Source organism: Gymnoscopelus braueri, assembly GCF_963280865.1.
Source record: "Gymnoscopelus braueri genome assembly, chromosome: 2".
Classification (NCBI taxonomy): domain Eukaryota; kingdom Metazoa; phylum Chordata; class Actinopteri; order Myctophiformes; family Myctophidae; genus Gymnoscopelus; species Gymnoscopelus braueri.
In genome coordinates, this window is record NC_137604.1 from 50,921,775 (window position 1) to 50,940,939 (window position 19,165).

General features: G+C 39.7%; 2 protein-coding genes across 4 annotated transcripts; one reads left to right on the forward strand and one right to left on the reverse strand.

The window, feature by feature from the left end:
* Nucleotides 1–257: 257 nt before the first annotated feature.
* LOC308093603 (galactose-specific lectin nattectin-like) lies at nucleotides 258–1,595 on the reverse strand. The gene is made up of 2 exons (XM_080439935.1): nucleotides 1,545–1,595; nucleotides 258–845 (listed from the first exon to the last, which is right to left on the reverse strand). The coding sequence occupies exon 2, from the start codon at nucleotides 759–761 to the stop codon at nucleotides 279–281; it is 483 nt and encodes a 160-aa protein (XP_080296061.1). The 5' UTR covers nucleotides 762–845; nucleotides 1,545–1,595; the 3' UTR covers nucleotides 258–278.
* Nucleotides 1,596–3,436: 1,841 nt separating this feature from the next.
* gga3a (golgi associated, gamma adaptin ear containing, ARF binding protein 3a) lies at nucleotides 3,437–18,135 on the forward strand. 3 transcript variants are annotated; one of them, XM_080419215.1, is made up of 17 exons: nucleotides 3,437–3,520; nucleotides 4,904–4,988; nucleotides 5,748–5,823; nucleotides 6,477–6,575; nucleotides 6,692–6,815; nucleotides 7,399–7,502; nucleotides 8,132–8,212; nucleotides 9,221–9,358; nucleotides 10,374–10,455; nucleotides 10,648–10,770; nucleotides 11,203–11,436; nucleotides 12,064–12,140; nucleotides 12,235–12,683; nucleotides 13,637–13,914; nucleotides 14,668–14,837; nucleotides 15,488–15,598; nucleotides 16,578–18,135. In XM_080419215.1, exons 1-17 carry the CDS (start codon nucleotides 3,481–3,483, stop codon nucleotides 16,686–16,688), a joined length of 2,382 nt encoding a protein of 793 aa, XP_080275341.1. In that variant the 5' UTR covers nucleotides 3,437–3,480; the 3' UTR covers nucleotides 16,689–18,135. The 3 variants fall into 3 exon arrangements, with proteins under 3 accessions (XP_080275341.1, XP_080275342.1, XP_080275343.1); XM_080419216.1 differs by having other exon boundaries at nucleotides 3,496–3,520; nucleotides 4,882–4,988; XM_080419217.1 differs by lacking the exons at nucleotides 3,437–3,520; nucleotides 4,904–4,988 and having other exon boundaries at nucleotides 6,455–6,575.
* The last annotated feature ends 1,030 nt before the right edge of the window (nucleotides 18,136–19,165 follow it).

The window sequence follows — 19,165 nt, forward strand, 5'->3', positions numbered from 1 at the left end:
AGAACCGAAAGAGAGAGAGAGAGAGAGAGAGAGAGAGAGAGAGAGAGAGAGAGAGAGAGAGAGAGAGAGAGAGAGAGAGAGAGAGATATGCCATGGTGCTGTGGAATAATCTATTCTTTTGCAGTTTACTAGTTTTCTATGAATATCCATTGTTCTTTACAGTGAAGACACAGATTTGCATATCTGAACAGAAACATATTTAATGTACCTTTATTATGGAGACACAGTACAAGTCAGTGGGTTGAATTAGACAATCCAGTCACTAGTAGTGTACAGTACTAATGTCTGTACTGGACTGTACGAGATTTACAAACAGAAGGCATAGTGATAGAACATTGATTATCATTCCATTTAGTAGGAAAGTTTGTATGAACACAGTGCTCCTTTTGACTCATATTGTCTGGCTGTCCCCCACTCCACGAGGTGTAGCTCACTCTGGACCCATCAGACCACATCCATCCACCCTCTTTCTGAGTGTCACTCAGGCCAATCCAGGTCAATCTCTCTGCTGGGTCATAGTTCTTGACCAGGGCTCGGACAAAGTTGTGCTCAGCCTCACTGTGGACGGACACCAGGTTGGCATCCTGGGACACGCAGTTCAGCTCAGCATCGGCCCAGGTCATTCCTGTAACAACATACTGGTAGCAGCTGCCGTAGAAGCTGGTCCAGAACAATGGACAGGCTCCATCAGCCAAGGCAGCGGTGTGCACGGTGCCTAGCGACAGGCCCAGCAAGCATAGGAGATGAGGGATCAGCGGCATGTCGACTTGAGGTTGTCTCTCCGTCAGTGGAACTTGGATTTGGGTCTTCTGGAGGGGATTTTTGGAGCTGGTCTGAACCTGTTGCTGAGAGAGCACAGAGAGCACAGAATATGACCAATCAGGTATGAGACCTTAACAACAGCATGCAAGGCAAATCTGTTTTACTTCCCCTTGGTCATCCCCTTCCTTCATGATGATGTCTGGTTACTGTCAATCTATCAGGCACATAACAACACCTGAATTCCCTCATTTGCGAGAATCTAGAGTTCGCTGACATCAAGGTTCATTGGTCATTCCTTTTGTAGCAGGGAACGCTTTATGAGACGAGATAGGTATTGATATTTATAGGCCGCAAAACATACAAATTATTATGATCAATAAATGAAACGTGAAAGATATGTCACTTAACGTAACGTGAGTTCTTTATGTATGCAAGGTAAATACCCCATGTATGATTTACTGTTAAAAAGAGAGTAGGCAAACAACTTCTACTATGCACTGGGTTACAACTGATAAAAGGCCGTAAACAGAAACTCCAACCACCCGAGTCACTAACTAAATAAACAAAAGAAAAAAACAAGCAAAGTAATGTTATAAAAGTAATAAAACACACTGTTAGATATACTGTAAATATGGAAACAAACTGGATGACTGAGGAAAGCCCTCAGGAAAAGAAAGAGGGGAAGAGAGAGAGAAATCAAGAGGAGAACGTGCGCGATTGCAGGGTCACAACATCATACAGTAAGCCTATGTTGCCACAGAAATAGTTGGATGAGATCGAACCTGGTGTAGATCTTGTCTCGTCGTCTGGGAACAGGGTTTCCTCTGGGCGGCTGAAAACAAGCTTTAGAAGTCTGAGCCAAGAGTAGTGAAGGCAGGACATTTTAAAGCAATTTTCACTTCCTCTTTTCTTGGGATCACCGAGCATCACCAAGCATGTCAGTTTGCAAATCATCACCTTTCTTGACTGACATAATTGTAGCTAGTAACTAATTATACATTCTTGCACATCCTAGTTGGCTCCTCAGGTGGTTTTTCATGGAATTCAACATCAAAATAGTAATAGTAAAATAGGTAGTAAACATGAATCATATCAGTTCATTTGTTAGTTATCATCACATAATGTGATGACTTTACAAAGAACACATTTGACACAAATCAATAGGTCCATTGTTTCAACATGGTTTCCCCTTAGTTTCCTCAATACCATTTCTTAACTTTAGGAGGCCACAATAACCTACTGTTATTGTCACAGGTCTCCGAGCACTTTTTCTAGTTAAATATCATTCAATTAATTTTGTGTAGTGAAGTCTTCCTTAAAATCTGAAATACCGGGTGTGTTTGGGAGATTGTATGTAGGCTTCGCGGATTGGCGAAGCGTCACATCACGTTTGTGCTGCTAAGCCAGTATAAGTCCCTGATTGGCTAATCCGACCCGTCTGCTCGATTTATTGGCTGAACTTTTGCATAACGTGTGTGCCGCAAAGCACTATGTGGAATGAGGTCAACTATCCAAAGTAATTGGGAGCAGTGTTGCCAGATTCTGTGAGAGAAACAAGCAACCAGGTCTAGGAAAACCAGCCCAAAAGAAGTGACTATGGGCCACATGAGCACTTTATACATCAGCTATTTGAAAATAGCAAATCTATATAAAATAAAATCTTGCTGGGAAATTATAATAAGCAGATCTGGCAACCCTGATTGGGAGTGTGGAAGAGAGTGAAGAGGAGAGTGCAGGCAGATGGAGGAAAGTGTCATGAGTTGTGTGGGGTTATGTTGACCAATATACACACCATTAGTGTTAAATTGGAGCTTGAACTGTACAAAAGTATTGCATATACTTTAAGTACCAAAGTAAAAGTACTAACATTTTCCAAAGATTGTCAAGCTTTTTCCAAAATAGCAGATCTACAAGCTCACATTGTAGATCGGCTTGTTTTCCGAATAGTTAAAGTATGACAGAGGGGGGGGGGGGGGGGGGTATGTCATGTGGTGTGGGAGGTGGGGTGGCGGTAGAGTATGGGGTGTGTGTGTGTGTGTGTGTGGGGTGGTAGTTTTGGAGCTTGAAATGTACAAACTTTTTAGCATCAAAATATACTTTGAGTACCAAAGTAAAAGTACTCAGAATGTACATAAGTAAAAGTACAAAAGTACCGGCATCAAAATATACTAAAGTACCAAAAGTAAAAGTACTCATTGTGCGAATATCCCATTTCACAAGTTCAAAATGTATAAAAAATCTTTTGAAAATAGCCGATCTACATGTTCACAAGCTTGTAGATCTGCTATTTTCAAATGGCGGAAATACATATAGGGCTGAAGAGGTTAATGTATGTTTTGCTATGATAATCAAAATCTACAAAGTAACTAGTAACTGAAGTTTTCAAATAATTGTAGTGGGGTAAAAGTGCAATATTTTCCTCTTGAGATGTAGTGGGGTAGAAGTAAAAGCATTGAAAATTGTAAATACTGGAGAAAGTAAAAAATACCTCAAATATTGTACTTAAGTACAGTACTTGAGTACATGTACTTAGTTACTTTACACAACTGATTTAAAGCCACACAGTTTATTTATAGTGGCAGCCAGGCTAATATATTATAAGTAGGCCAATGTGGCATGATACCGTCTCTGACCACACGAGGGCAGAGTTTTCAGATCCACACACAGTCACGCGTTGTTTGCCTCAGACACACAGAGGCAGACAGAGAGAGAGAAAACATGGCGGGTGAAGATGGGGAGTCTTTGGAGTCTTGGCTCAGTGAGTACTCCGTCAAATCAACCTATTTTCACGCCATTTAAACATATAATAACTAACATGTTAATAACGTGCGATGTAGCCGGTGGTGTTTGGCAGGTTGCTTAGAAACACATGCCAATGCTTTCCCCTGTATAATGTCCTGCTTTACGACAGTGTTGTCAAACAACATGGAGTGTGTTTTGACATACTATTCCTCGATGTTTTGTTTTAAACAACACTCTTAAAATGACTTACAGAGTCGGGTACAATTCTATTTTCTTGCTATCCCTCACAAGTTGGTATTTGTTTTTAGCCTGTAGCCTGTTTTTAGCATCATTCACGTCACCTGGTTGTCACTGACACCTGCTTTTGTTCTTTTTGTTATCCTCACTGCATTTCAGCTGTCTTTAATACAGAATAATGCTGTATATCTGCATTCTAGCTGGCTTTAATACAGAATAATGCTGTATATCTTCAGCAGCACAGTATATCTGTATTCTAGCTGGCTTTGATACAGAATAATGCTGTATATCTGCATTCTAGCTGGCTTTAATACAGAATAAGGCTGTATATCTTCAGCAGCACACAGTTTGATTGAAAATGTTATCAGGCAAAAAAAAAATCACAATTATATTTATAAGACTTTGTCTAAAAGGTCCGTCCAAAAACGTCCTTGCGGTCTTGTTTCCATTGAGGTCCTTGGTCAAAGCTAAAGAGAAGTCATAGACATTCTGACAATCATGGATGACATTCCTTAACTTCCAATCTTTCTTGACCTCACTTGCATCAAGTTAAAAGATCTTATTATGATCAATAAAACAAACCAACCCTGTATTCACAGTAATTAGTAACCTGACATATTGCATGGATTAAAGTTCTCAGTCTTTGATTGATTGATTGATGTAGTTTATTTAGTAAGACATGAGAATAGTACATGACAGTACATAACAGTACATGGAAGTACAAATTCACAATACAAGGTCTACTAAACTGGAACTATCATTAAGCACGCAGCTTGTTTAAGATGAGAACCCCATGCACACAAATCATGATGGAGTCTCAGAGATTCCATAGAATCCAGCAGACGTGTTGTGATCTTGTAAATCAGCTATTTTTGGTCATTACTTATGTTAAGATTAAAGAATATTTGAAGTGGTCAAACTAGCGATAGAATACATGTTTAGAAGCGTCTTCCATAAACACGAATAGTCATAAAGCTGGTTGGCTGTATTGTAGAACAGCAGCGACATAGGTTTAGAATAGGTCAGATAATACCTAAACATCGTCGTTACATTTTCAGTCATGAGATAATGTAATTGTAAAATAATAGAGTAATTGTTTGCTTTTTCCCATGCATATTGTCACATTCATCCTGATGGTAGCTGGTGTGATTTTCTTTGACAGACAAAGCCACCAATCCCTCCAACAGACAAGAGGAATGGGAGTTCATTATGGGATTCTGTGATCAAATCAATAAGGAGCTGGAGGGGTATGGATGGATATATATATATATATATGTATGAATTAAATGTATATGAATGATATCAGTGGTGGAAAGTAACTCAGTACATTTACTTAAGTACTGTACTTAAGTAAAATTTTGAGGTAATTGTACTTTACTTGAGTATTTCCAATTTCCAATACTTTTACTTCTACTCCACTACATCTCAGAGGCAAATATTGTACTTTTACTCCACTACAATTATTTGAAAACTTAAGTGACTAGTTACTTTGCAGATATACATTATGATATTATGAAACATACATTAACCACTTTAGCTATTTTATACATAGGCTATTTGAAAATAGCAGATCTACAAGCTCACAACGCGTCGCTTCGCGCCGCGTTGTGAGCTTGTAGATCTGCTATTTTCAAGTAGTAAATTTTGAATTCTTGACTTTCACTTGTAACAGAGTATTTTTATATTGCAGTATTGGTACTTTTACATAAGTAAAGTACTTTTTCCACCACTGAATGATATATGATCATTACATTTTGCTATATAGCATATTATCGTCGCTGTCGTCGGGCAGAAACCTCTCATCTCCATATTCTAATAGTTTTTGTGTTTTTTCATAAATCAATACTTCAGCGTCACACAAAAGCATCAAATGCAATAGATCTGCAAGCTCGAAACGCAGCGCGAAGCGGTGCATTTCGAGCTTGTAGATCTGCTTCTTTTGATATTTTTGAATTTGGATCCTAATTCGGATAATATTTCCTCCATAATGTGTTTTTTTTCTTCAGCCCGCAGATATCTGTGAGATTATTAGCTCATAAGATCCAGTCTCCACAGGAATGGGAGGCTTTACAAGCCTTGATGGTATGTTACACAAAGCCTAAATGTATGTTTCAGTGGAAATAACCTTTTTAAGCCATTAAGACCTGAGGCCATTCTTAAAAATGTTTTCTAAATCCTGACAGTTTTTTGAAAAAAAAAAAAATCAAGATTAAAAAAAATGAGCAGATCTACAAGTTCATAGTGCGTAAGTGCGGCACTCAGTGCCGCGCTATCAGCTTGTATATCTGCTATTTTTTAATAGCCAAAGAAATCTAAAGTGACACAGATGCGTTCCAGGTTTTAATGGGATAAGCCAGACCGGGAAAGCATCTGTGTCATTTTAGATTTTAGCTAAAAAAAAACATTATTTTATACTTTGGCTATTCAAAAATAGCAGATATAGAAGCTCACTTCGTGCCGCACTATGAGCTTGTAGATCTGCTATTTTCTTTTAATCGTGAAACTTAGTGCAAATCTTTGAATATATATATATATATATATATATGTATTCTTTTAAAACGAATATATTTGCTTCTGTAGGTCCCTGAAACACACATTTTGAGATGGGGGTCTGCGGACAATTACATATCATGTTGGGGGTCCTTGACATAAAAAAATGTTTGAGCAGAATTAGAAAACAGGATTTAGAAGACATTTGTAGAATCGGCCTCAGGGCATATCGTGTCTTTTCACAGGTTCTAGAAGCTTGCATGAAGAACTGCGGGAGAAGATTTCACAGTGAAGTTGGAAAATTCCGATTTCTGAATGAACTGATCAAAGTGGTTTCCCCCAAAGTAAGTATTTAGGCAAAGGTTCGGTTTCTGCCGGTTTCATCTGGTGCCCCGAGAAGCACAGATCATCACCATCGTTATACGATGCAAAGTAATGATTTAGTTTTTCCCACTGCCAGTACCTAGGAGACAGAGTGTCTGAGAAAGTGAAGACGAAGGTGATTGAAATGCTGTACAGTTGGACCGTCTCTCTACCGGACGAGGGGAAGATCTCTGGAGCATATGAGATGCTGAAGAAGCAGGGTGAGATGCACGTGACTGAAGACGTTCCTCACACCACATTCTGTAGCTTATTTTAAAGAACCATTATAAATATAAGTGCAGTATGATCATTTCAATGCATCTTGTGAGATTACATTTAGCTTGGTAGCTAATTCTGGATAGTTATTGAACGGTCCATTGTCTATGCTAAATGAACCAATAAAACAAAAACAGGACGGAGTTCAATAATGCTGTAGCTAGTTACCATGTGGATCTCTGATAATGATATTGATTATGCTGAAAGTCTGCCACTTGTGGTGTTTCTGTCACGCGAGGCTTGCGAGCCTCTTATTTTCTTTCTGCATCTAACTGCACTTTTCATGTTTCGATTTGTACCAAGGTATTGTGTTAGGAGGAAAAACGATCTCTTAGAGTTAAAATAAATGACAGATATACAGCAAGCCTCCTACAGAGCCACATCATAATAGCCAGGCTACTCCTGTTGTGGGGCACACATTTCAAAGAAAAAGCATTGGCACTCATATTCACGTTTACTCTGTATTTGAACTCCCCCAAGCCTACGGTACGGACCTGACTGTAGTTATTTTTGTGCTTTATGTTGCAGGTATCGTTTCGGTTGACCCAGATATTACCCTTGATGGCACACTAATGCCATCGCCTCCCTTACATCCCAACAACCCTGTGTTTGAAAATGAAGAGAAAAGCAAGGTAATTCTTTGTTTAATGCATCTATAAAACATTCATAGAATATTGAATTAAAAGGAGGGGCTAGATTGAATAAGCAAATGTACAATATTTCACCCGAAAATATCCCAATGTCGGGAATTTTGAGATTTCAGTTCAGCAGACTTGTGAGATTTCAGGTGGAAATCTTTCCCACCCACAGCTCATGTTCCTTCATGCTGTGCATCTTGATAACTACGTCAAAAGCCTCATAATCACCCGATTACCTGGACTGGGCTCTCTCGTAAAAGAGACCTTGTATCCCAATGAGATCTTACCTGTATAAATAAAGGTAAAATGAAAATAAAATCATACCCAGCAACCAAGCGTTCTGTATCCCAGATAAAACATGTGGAGACATGCATCTACGACATTGAAACCACTTTCGTCATGTCTACGTCATTTGTTTTATTTTTGTTGTGCTTTATCAAACTAATCATGGTGTGCTATGACCTTTTAACATACATCTTGACGTACTCGAGATGATTTATCATTGAAGTTTGTTTTTTCAAGGCCTGGGAGCTGAGTTTGGCTTTGCGGCTTTGGCTGGGACATCTGTGGGAAACCAGTCAAACCACCTTTTATGCTGATTGTTTTGTTTTTCTTTGCTGCAGAGATTGGCAGAGCTACTGAAGAGCAAAAAGCCGGAAGATCTGCAGGAGGCCAACAAGCTCATCAAGAACATGGTGAAAGAGGCAAGTCTCTCACTTGTGGACTGTTGCTATCTAGACTAGAGGTTGTCTCGTCTGATCTGGATCTTTCAAGGCCGATAACAAATATTTTAGAGAACAAGAAGAAGGCTGACTGATTGTTCTCTCGCTTAAAGAGTTCGATATCTATAATTGATACAGCGAACACTGTAACTTTTTAAAAGGCGTCTGATTCCACTGTATGTGCAGTTTGTGCACATGCCTTTTGATTCTAGGCAGGCCATGTTTATTGTTGACCCTGTTTTACATTTCGAGCTCTTTGACTTTACTTTAGCCCTTACTGACTATAGTAGTGCTTGACATGTTATTTTTTGCACTCAAAATGTGAAACACCAGATAAGTAATCAGCAATGTGCACAATAATAAGTGAACATTTTTAATAAAATAAAAAATAAAAATCTGTCATATCGCCACCCTTTGCCTAGGCGACAATCCCGATGTGGTACAAAATGTTAATAGCGGACCGATATATTGGCCACTCTGATATATTAGACTATCTGTAAGCTAGACAGCGCACAACCTATGACAGCTGCGTCACTTCTTAATGTCTCATGCTTACTTTATATTTATTTTGTACATTGGTGTTGTCTGCAATCTTACAACTTGTCGAATAGTTTAAATCAGGCTCCACTTTTCATAATCCTGTGTGTGTGTGTGTGTGTGTGTGTGTGTGTGTGTGTGTGTGTGTGTGTGTGTGTGTGTGTGTGTGTGTGTGTGTGTGTGTGTGTGTGTGTGTGTGTGTGTGTGTGTGTGTGTGTGTGTGTGTGTCACATTCACAAACGTGTGCTCCGTGTGTACTACAATCCATCTGTCAGTTCTTATTTTTCAACACCAAGCATGTGCTTGCTTATGCAGACAATCAAGTTAGACCAGCATTGGCATAAACACCACAATTCTGGGTCAACCATCTTGTCACTACTTAGTCACTTCTAGTTCTAAGTCAGCCCTAGGGTGTAAAGGTGCTCTTTTTTGTCTGTTTGTTTTCCCCCGCAGGATGAGTTGAGAGCAAAGAGAGACATTAAGCGAAACAACACCTTGAAGGAGGTCGACAACAGTGTCAAACTCCTCAATGAAATGTTGGCCCATTTCAACACAGAAGACTCCACAGATGGAGACAAGGAGCTAATTAGGGTTTGTCTCCATTATGTCTCAAATTACCCACTTAAATTGCATCTATATTATATATTTATTTATTCACTTAACATGAATTTGTCTTTGATGTTGCAGGACTACAAATTGTACACATCTTGCATCCCTGTCCGCCTGATTCAAAATGCTACTGTTGGGCTTTTTGTTACGTATATTAACACCCATACAGTTTGAAATCATGTACATTAGTCTTGAATAGTTTTCGGCATAGGTTCTAGTTACATGTAATCTCTCAAGAACAGATTCTGCTCTGCGTTTGAATCTGTCGGTAGCCGTGTTGACAACCCGTGCGCATTGGTTTCAAGTGGGCGTGCCTTCAGATCAGGAAGCAGGCCGCGCTTTACCCAATCAAATGTAGTGGGCGGGATTCATGTGTCCGTCGATCCTTCCCCACTCGAAACAAACCGAAACTAATTTAACAATAGCGTCCGCGGAGCAGACAAAACCACGGAAAGATATTCACATTTTAACTTGCTCTTTCATCATAGAAACAAGTGGGCTTATAACCAAAACGATCCATGTTCTCTGGGAGAAGTGGTGTTAGTGTTCCGTGTAGAAATATTGTTAGTGGGAATGAAAACATAGTCGCATCACCGGAAGTGATGCACTGAAGGCAGACCAAAACCCCGGTTTCCTTGCGCACGGGTGCTACGTCAACTTCCTCCCAGAGCCAACTGAGATAGTCAAAAACAGCATAGGGCGCTGTTTTTCCTTTTCATTTGGCGATGGGTTCCCAGATTGAGTTACATGTAACCTAAAAGATGTAATTCAGCGAAGTGCCAGGACTCCTTTGTCTAACTGTAATGAAATTTCTCGAAATTTCTGAATCACTAATTCAGTTTCTTTAAGTTAAAGTTAAGTTTATCAAGTTTGATGACTCATAAATGCATTTAGATGGCGGTACCGTTCATGTTTGAAGGAATTGCAGATGTAAATGGTCAGTTAAGTGGTCTGATTTTTTAAATTGATTTTTTCCCGACCTTTCTTCTGTCTAAAGGAGTTGTACAGTGACTGTGACAAACTCAGAAGGGCTGTATTCCAGCTCGCCACTGAGACTGAAGACAATGACAGCAGCTTAGGTGAGGAATATTGAAGTGCTTGAGTGTAAAGCAGACTTGAGTCACGATTTGCAGAGTTAACCAGCTCACGGCCTGACAAGGAACTAGCAATCTGCAGCACCTGTGTCCGGACTCCGCACTTGAACCAGAGACTTTGATTGTTGTTGAATACCCTTTCCCAGACTAATCTTTGAACTATGTTACCTTCACCAGGAGATATCCTGCTGGCCAGTGATGACCTCTCCCGTGTCATTAACTTGTATAAGATGATTGTGGAGGGCCAGACCATCAATGGAGAGACAGAGGAGCCACATACACTGTCACCATCATCACAGGGTAGATACGGATGCTATATGTAGCTTTTTGCTTTTAACTCGTTTAGACCTGAGGCCGATTCTAAAAACGCCTTCTAAATCCTGACCTAAGTTTTCTGAAAAACGTCAAATATTTATTCAAAAATAACAAAAAAATGTATGTTGCCATATACTGTACATAGCAACAACTACCCCAAAAGGGGTTCCCGGATTGAAATGTATAGTTACGTATAGGGGTTCCCACTCTAAATGGGTGATATGTAGGATCAGAAATCTCACACAGATCCATACTTTATTTACCTACTGTATATGAATTTCATGTCACTGTATCACAAATACTACAGATTTAGCTTCTTCTTTTTTTGCTCTACCATGGAAAATGTAATACTATTTTTATCTCTGTTCTCTCTGTCTCCCAACTCCTTGTTCCGTTTCACTCACCTTCCTTGGGCAGGCGTCAACCCCTCCAGTACCAGCAGTACAGAATCTGAGATCCTGATTGACCTGGCAGGTCTGGATCTCCAGAGCCCTTCTCGGTCATCAGACCAGCAGCCAAGCCCAGCCGCCCCGCTCTCCATCCCCGCCGACCTGCTCTACGGGTCCGCTCCCGCTGCGCACCTCCAAGGCCCAGGCCCCAGCTCACCTTCTGCAGCAATCTCCCTGCTAGATGGAGATCTTTTATCTTTAGGTAGCGCCGTAATTTACATGGTGGTTTTGTATTATATTATATATAGTCTTATATATATAGATCTTATCACAATATTAATGTTAGAGGGGTTTTCATATTTCATTTAACCCATTAAAACCGGGAAAGCATCTGGGTCATTTTAGATTTTAGCTATATATATATATATATATATATATATATATATATATATATATATATATATAGCAAACGTTTTTCAGAAAACTCTGAAAAACGCTCACAGGGTGTCGTGCTCAAACATCTGCTATTTTTGATTTTTTTTTGAAGATCTTGAGTGTTTGAAAATCTTTGAATAATTCTGCATTTTCTTACGCTAATCTTCTCTTCTGGCACAAAACCTTTTCATATGGGGGCGGGGGGGGGGGGGATCTGCGGTGAAATACATATCATTTTGGGAGTCCTTGGCACAAAAAAGTTTGAGAACTACTGATTTAGAAGGCATTTGTAGAATCGGCCTCAGGTCTTAATGGGTTAATGACAGTGTTGTAACTTATTCGCTGATTGCCTTAAGGTTTATTTTATATTTTGTTTACATAAAGACATCTAAAGATGCTTGTTGCTGATTTCAGGAGAGAAGGAACGCATACATTTGTTTTCTTTGTTTTGTAGGTGACCCGGTTCCTACTTTATCCAACTCCAACATACCTAAAGATGAAAACTGGAACAGTCAGCTGACATCTTCACAGGTTTGACTTTTTTTCCCCCAAACATTTAAGTCAAAACCGTTGTAGCTGAGACTACGCTTGATGAATAACAGTATTTTCACATTATCTGTTCCAGGAAACCAGCCAAGATTTAGACCTTTTCAGCAGCGCTTCCCTTCCGAACTGTGCCTTCTCTACGTTGTCCCTCCATACAGACATCCTTTTTTTTTCAGCCCCAGCTGCTTTGCCCCAGCGGTCTTCCACAACAGACTCGACCTTATCCTTCCCTGCACACACAGCTTTCCCCACGCCTCCCTTTCCCACAGAATCGCCTTCGCCGTCACTCGTTCTCCCACAACCCTCGCTCAGTGCGGTCACCTCTGCGACCCCAGCCTGTCTCTCCCAGTCATGCAGCAGCACCACCACCTCTACCCCTTCTATCAACGTAGCCATCCTACCTCAGGTGTGCGACGCGGCGTCCCCCTCTCCCTCCAGCGTTGCCCTGCCTGTGTCAGCCTCAGCCTCGGCCTCGCTTCACCACAGTTTGCAGGACCTCGCGATGCTAGACCTGGACTGTCCTAAAAAGTGAGCAATTTGGTTCAGTTTGAAGTTCCACATTTGCGTCTTCAGCAGTGGTGTAAAGTAACTAAGTACATTTACTGAGGTACTTTTACTTTATTGGAGTATTTCCAATTGTCTATACTTTTACTTCTACTCCACTACATCTCAGGGGCAAATATTGTACTTTTTTACTCCACAACAATTATTTGAAAACTTTTGCTACTAGTTACTTTGCAGATATAAATTATTACATTATAAAACATACATACATACATTAACCACTGTATCCCTATTTTATGCCTAGACTATTTGAAAATACAAGCTCAGAAGAACGCATGAGCTTGTAGATCTGCTATTTTCAACAACAAAAAAAATACTTTTACTTTTGGTACTTTAAGTACATTTTGATACCAATACTTTTGTACTTTTACTCAAGTCATTTTTTTATTCCAGAATTTTACTTGTAACAGAGTACTTCTACATTGCAGTATTGATACTTTTACTAGGTAGGGTAAGTGATATTTTTTTGTTTAAAAAGGTTAAAGTACTATATTCTGATAGTTAGCATTGCTACAGAGCGTTTGTTCGGTCACAGGGGTCTCTCCAGCTCTTTAGTAAACAGAATAAAGTACATTTTCAGGTAGGTGACACGTTTTAAGCCAATCAGGAGAGAGCACTGAAAATACATTTTCTGTTTAATAAAGAGTTGGAGAGACATGGGAGACTTTTACTGAACAAACACTCTATAGCAATGAGTACTATCAGAATATACAGCTACTGTATTTAACACTTATTTTAACCAAAGTAAATCACTTACCCTACCCTTTTAAGTAAAACATTTGAGTACTTTTTCCACCACCTGTTCAGTTTTAACTTCTGTTTTAAGTTCCACATTTGCGTCTTCAGGTGTTGGAATTCCTTCCATTGTGTATTGGTGTTTGTTAAATCTGTGACACATTATTTTGTTCTCCACCTAGTGTAATGGACCCTTGCAGCTTACTGGATTTGGGTGAGGATCTGGGGGCTCTCGCTGGCTTATCCTCCAGTAACGGCGTGCCGTCCTCAAGATCCAGTCCTCTGCTCCTGGTGGGGGCGCCAGGCGGCTCCGTTCCACCACCAGTTAGGAGTCAGACAAATGATAGTCCTCTGTTACGCTCCCTGTCTCCAACCCTACCTCTGATTCAAGCCAGTCCAGTCAGAGGGCATGAGATCTCCCTGGCCAAGGTTTTTGTTCCACTGGATGCCATCACACCAAGTGAGTTACAGAAAAGTATTTTAAGTATAATAACATAATAAAGTAAATATATACTGTAGGGTTGAGGTTGAAGCCAGGGATGATGTGACAACAATCTAGATGTCCAGGGTGTCTAGGTAATCTTATGTTTATGTAGTTATTATTTCAAGTTAAAGATTGGTAAGGATTAGATTTAGAATTGATTCTTGTGACAATTAGTGTGAGCTCCATCTTTTGCATTTTGTCTACGCAGTGAAAGCTCTAAAGGACAAGAGCAATTATTATGACATATTGTAGAATAATGATTGGTACACTATGTGTGACCTGCCCATGTGCAAAATGTACTACTTGCACACCACATGTCCAGAAAGATCCACTTGTGGTCACTGGTACCTGCTATACCAGATGCACACATACTGTATGAGTACATACGTGAGAGCCTTGCATGCTTAGGTTGTAAAACAGGATTGGGGCATTTCTTTATAGCTTATTGATGAGTTTTTAAAGTGTGATTGACTTGACTACACACTTTACTGAGCGATTCTTGAAAGCTGCATGCAAGCAACCATACCGCTGTTCTTGACGATGCAATTGGTTTGAAAAATAAATCCCTGACAGGTGGACTTTGCAGGACTCCATTGTGATTTTCCACAAGAAATTGCAGTTCCCATTCCTTGGCTACTTTACGGCATAACAGTGTTGACCTCTGACTTTAGTGTTTATATATCCTGAATAATGGATTAAAGTAACATTTCTTTCTCTTCTGTTATTTAGGCAAAGTGTGTCCAGTGACGGTATATGACAAAGATGGCATCCGTGTTCTGTTGCACTTTGCCACAGATTGCCCGTCGGGCAGACCGGATGTTCTGGTCATGGTGGCATCCATGCTTAACACGGCCCCACTGGCTGTCACCAATGTTGTTTTGCAGGCAGCTGTGCCTAAGGTAACTTCAGCATCGCCATGCTTTCACCTGACTGTAGGCTGCTACATACCATTTAGTTTTGATGTGTTGAAAATAAAAACAAAACTATATTGCTTGTATGCAGTGGTGGAAAGTAACGAAGTACATTTACTCAAGTACTGTACTCTAATTTTGAGGATTCTTTACTTTATTGGAGTATTTAAAAATGTCAGTACTTTTACTTCTACTCCACTACATCTCATAGGCATATACTATACTTATACTCCACTACAATTATTTGAATACTTTTTGTTATTAGTTACTTATATATATATACCCTATATACATTTTGGCCATTTGAAAATAGCCGATCTACAAGATCACAATGCGTCGCGATGCGACACATTGTGAGCTTGTAGATACATTTGAAAACTTACTTGTGAAATGGGACTTTCTGCATAATGAGTACTTTCTACTTTTGGTACTTAAATTACATTTTGATACCAATACTTTTGTACTTTTACTCAAGTAAATTTTGAATTCCGGACTTTTAACAGAGTATTTCTACATTGCAGTATTGATACTTTTACTTCTGAGTACTTTTTCCACCACAGCTTGTATGTGAGCCAAAAAAAAAAACTTTTCAGATCCTCTGTCATCATCATTAACCCCTTACTTCCTCTGCTCTGTAGTCAATGAAGGTGAGGCTTCAACCGCCCTCAGGAACAGATCTGGCTCCATTTAATCCTATCCTTTCCCCTGCTGCAGTCACTCAGGTCATGTTGCTGGCCAATCCTCTCAAGGTAAGCTGTGTGCCTGGAGAATTTTATTTAAACATTGTTGATTTAAATTCCCTCCCTAAAGCTGGAAATCCATAACTTTCATTTACTACCCGGGATTCAAATCCGGGTGCCCTGCGTGAGCGCCAAATCTCTTACAGCTGTAAGGGAGTGCACATTTGGGAAGAAGAGTTGTCTCCATTTGAGTTTTATTGTCTCATTCAGTACCCCTCAGTGGTGTGTTCTACCGTGTTACGCTGTATACATAGTGTGACCTGCAGAACATTTTCGTAGCCAAGCGTAGCCATCCAAAAAACGGCTGGGGGAGCAAGAATATAAACTTCAGTTAAAATAGCCTTTTTCATGTGATAATGTGGCGTCTGAGGTGCAGGCTTATGTCTGTGTGGCTATTGTCTTGAGGTGACTGCTGGCCGTTGGAGTTGTGAAGTAATTCACACATTAACTACTTGACAATAGAGCGGTTATTTCATTCGGCGACCTCGCGCGCGTGTACATACACACGTATGTGCGCGTGCACGTGCCGTGCGTGTGGGAGGGAAGAATTATAGTAACCTAGAACACACCACTGGTAGCCCTTGTCAACCAGAAGTGGGTCCTACCTGACCACTTGATCTAAATGTTTCAACAGAAGAGCGGGGAGACCACCTCCAACCACTGCAGTTGTCTTAATTACATTGTAGTAACATACTCTGCAATACATATTGGTTCAAGTACAGTTTTATTCACGCCAAAAATAAAAACGTTATGGATTGCAGTGTTAATTCACCCATAGGGGACAATGATTAAGTCAGTATTTTCAGTTCATGTACAGATTTCTACATTAGGCACGTTCCAATTTCAAATGCATGCAATTAATCAGCCAGACTTGAGCATTGGGTGGTATTATGATACCAGGAAGCACTACTGGCTATAGAGGCTGTGAAGCTAAGCTGTGTGTGTGTGTGTTTGTGTGTGTGTGTGTGTGGGGGGGTTGTTGTTGCAGGAGAAGGTTCGGATGAGATACAAGTTGACATTCACTCTGGGAGAAGAGCTCCGCACAGAATTGGGAGAAGTAGACCAGTTTCCACCTGCTGAGCGTTGGGGGTCTCTATAGCCCTGTCTGTCCTTTTTTAAGACTGGACGCCCACCTACAGGATTTCTTGATCTAAATCGTAGTTATCAAAGTTAACATCACACCATCATGCATGGCATTAGAGGTGAAGAAATCTGACATGGGATTTTCATCACTGTCATTGGTGTAAAAGGTGTCCTTGTTCAGGCTGTATCTGGTCAAAATAGTGTACAGTCAAATCCATACTACAGTATGTGTCAGGATAACAGCCTGGTGAAGCACAACAGGTCAAAAGACAGTTTAAATAAATACGTTCAAATGTATTTTTCGTGAAAGTTTAAGTTATTAAGTGCTTTTTCCATTACGGCACCTTTTTCTTTTTTGTATTACAAAACAAATTACTTATTTATTTGCACTTTAAAAATGCCATATAGTCCTGAAAGCATTCGGTTTTAGTAATAAAAACAACACAATAACAGTGTTGAAAAAGTGATCTATGGCACATGAACATGTGACAAGAACTTTTAACTTTTCACATGATTTTGCTATTGACCGTTTACGGTTCCAATGTGTTACACTCAACAAATTGTACTGGACTAGACCATAGCTTTCCTGGTTCTAAATTGGTTCATGAAGAATGAGTTACTTCCTAGTTCCTACCAACATTTGCTGACTGCAGAACAGTTTCAGCTTAACTTCCGAGTTCATACACCCAAGCTTACTGTTTTAGTATTCAACTTTTTTGTTGTCTTACATTTTTGCATTGACAAGTGAGATTAGTAATCTTGTGTGAGTTATTTATATTTTATGTTGAGATTGTGTTTATTTCTGGATTTCTTATGACACTAATGTATCAGAACAAGTGGGTGACCACTGTCTTTATTTATTTACTGTGAGTGATTGTCATGATGAATGTATTATTTTATTGAGGTGTAGGGAAGGTCTCGGCCAGATCTGTTCACTGTACGGTATTAAAGTTGACCATTGACCACGCTTCAGGTTGGTCTTTTCAGGGCCATGACCAACTCGACTCCATTATCAACACAATATGGAAATGTGCTTTTTCGTCTAATTGAAAATATGCCTCTTTTTGGCAAGAAGATGAAGGAAGCAAGCACAGCAATGTTTATGTTAGTGACTGATCGCTAGTCCTGCTACAACTTGTAGTATAAACCAGGGCTAATCTGACAGAAGTGACAGAAGTGAAGCTTACCTAGAAAGACAACTACAATTTGGGGAGTTTTCTGTACAAAGCAGTTGTTACTTTGAATAAGCCATGAGGTATTGATTTGAATAACAATCAAAACATGGTGTTTTTTCCATTGCAGTAAGCCTATGGTTACCCAAAACTGTGACACCATATTTTGATTCTTATATAGTGATAACGTTGATGATTTGTCATATTGTCAAATGGAATATGTGTATGTATGCATATTGAGATACGTATTTTTGAAAAACTGCATGAAGAATAAAAAAAAGTTTTGCAAATTGTAACTTTTTTTTCTCTGTCCACTGAAGTGGATGCAGTTGTACCTGACTTTACCCTGAACATTGATTGGAATCATGTAGTTATTTTATGTTTACACTGACACCCATAATCAGACAATCCAGATTGTAATCAAATTGGTTTCATCAAGTCTGAACTTTGTTCAGATGCAGGTGCGTTGGACAGTGACAACTGTGAAGCGATCATGAAAAAAAGTATTTCATGAACAAAAATCCTGCACACTGCTCTTGCTCAGCAGTATCAGTCTCTCAATTTGAATAAAAACCGATGCTGCTAAGCAAGAGCAGTGTGCTTCTAATCATATGTTACATTCCTTAGCCTTGTCCAGACCGCATAGAACCAATCCAACTCAATCTGGATTAAAAATGTTTCCACACATCGGCCTATCCTTCAAAATCCTGCATGCTGGAGCAGTGGTGTATGGCAAAGTATAAACAAAGCACTGTGGTAGTAACACTTGTTTGGGTTTCTGTGCACGTGGTAATTATGAGAAAGTAGACAAATTAACCAATCAAGCTGTTAACCACTATCAACTTGGCGTCCTGATTTTGGGCATGTCATATAGGCCAACATTTTCAACAAAAAACTATTGTAGATCTACAAGCTCATTGTTGTAGACTGTATTTTCACCATGGGACACCATTGTACAGTATAACGATGTATAACATACATCACAATTAAGAAGAAGGAAAGCGTGTGTATGGAAGGAAGTTAAAGAGTGGAAGCAGCGGTGGGATTAGGATATAAGGAAGGTAACTACATACAATACAAAAAGAGTGGGTGTTGATGAGAGGACATGGGGAGGAAGTAGAAAAGATGAAGTTGTAATGACCAGGCTACAAACTTAACCCAATAACTTGAATGGGACTCCACATTATATACTCCAGCACCCGACTGTGATTGAACATTGTCAGGTACCAGAAACGGTGTAACATGTTCTTATTAACTGCAGGCAATTTACTTCAGCAAGGAAAGATATTGACAGAATGAGAAGAGCTGGCGGTAGCAGACT

Excerpts from the sequence above, each read along its gene's own strand:
- LOC308093603 (XM_080439935.1), bottom strand. The coding sequence starts at position 761 with ATGCCGCTGATCCCTCATCTCCTATGCTTGCTGGGCCTGTCGCTAGGC.
- gga3a (XM_080419215.1), top strand. The coding sequence starts at position 3,481 with ATGGCGGGTGAAGATGGGGAGTCTTTGGAGTCTTGGCTCA. Across the intron at positions 6,576-6,691 it reads TCAAAGTGGTTTCCCCCAAA|TACCTAGGAGACAGAGTGTC; the intron begins GTAAGTATTTAG and ends TCCCACTGCCAG. Across the intron at positions 11,437-12,063 it reads TGGAGATCTTTTATCTTTAG|GTGACCCGGTTCCTACTTTA; the intron begins GTAGCGCCGTAA and ends TTTGTTTTGTAG.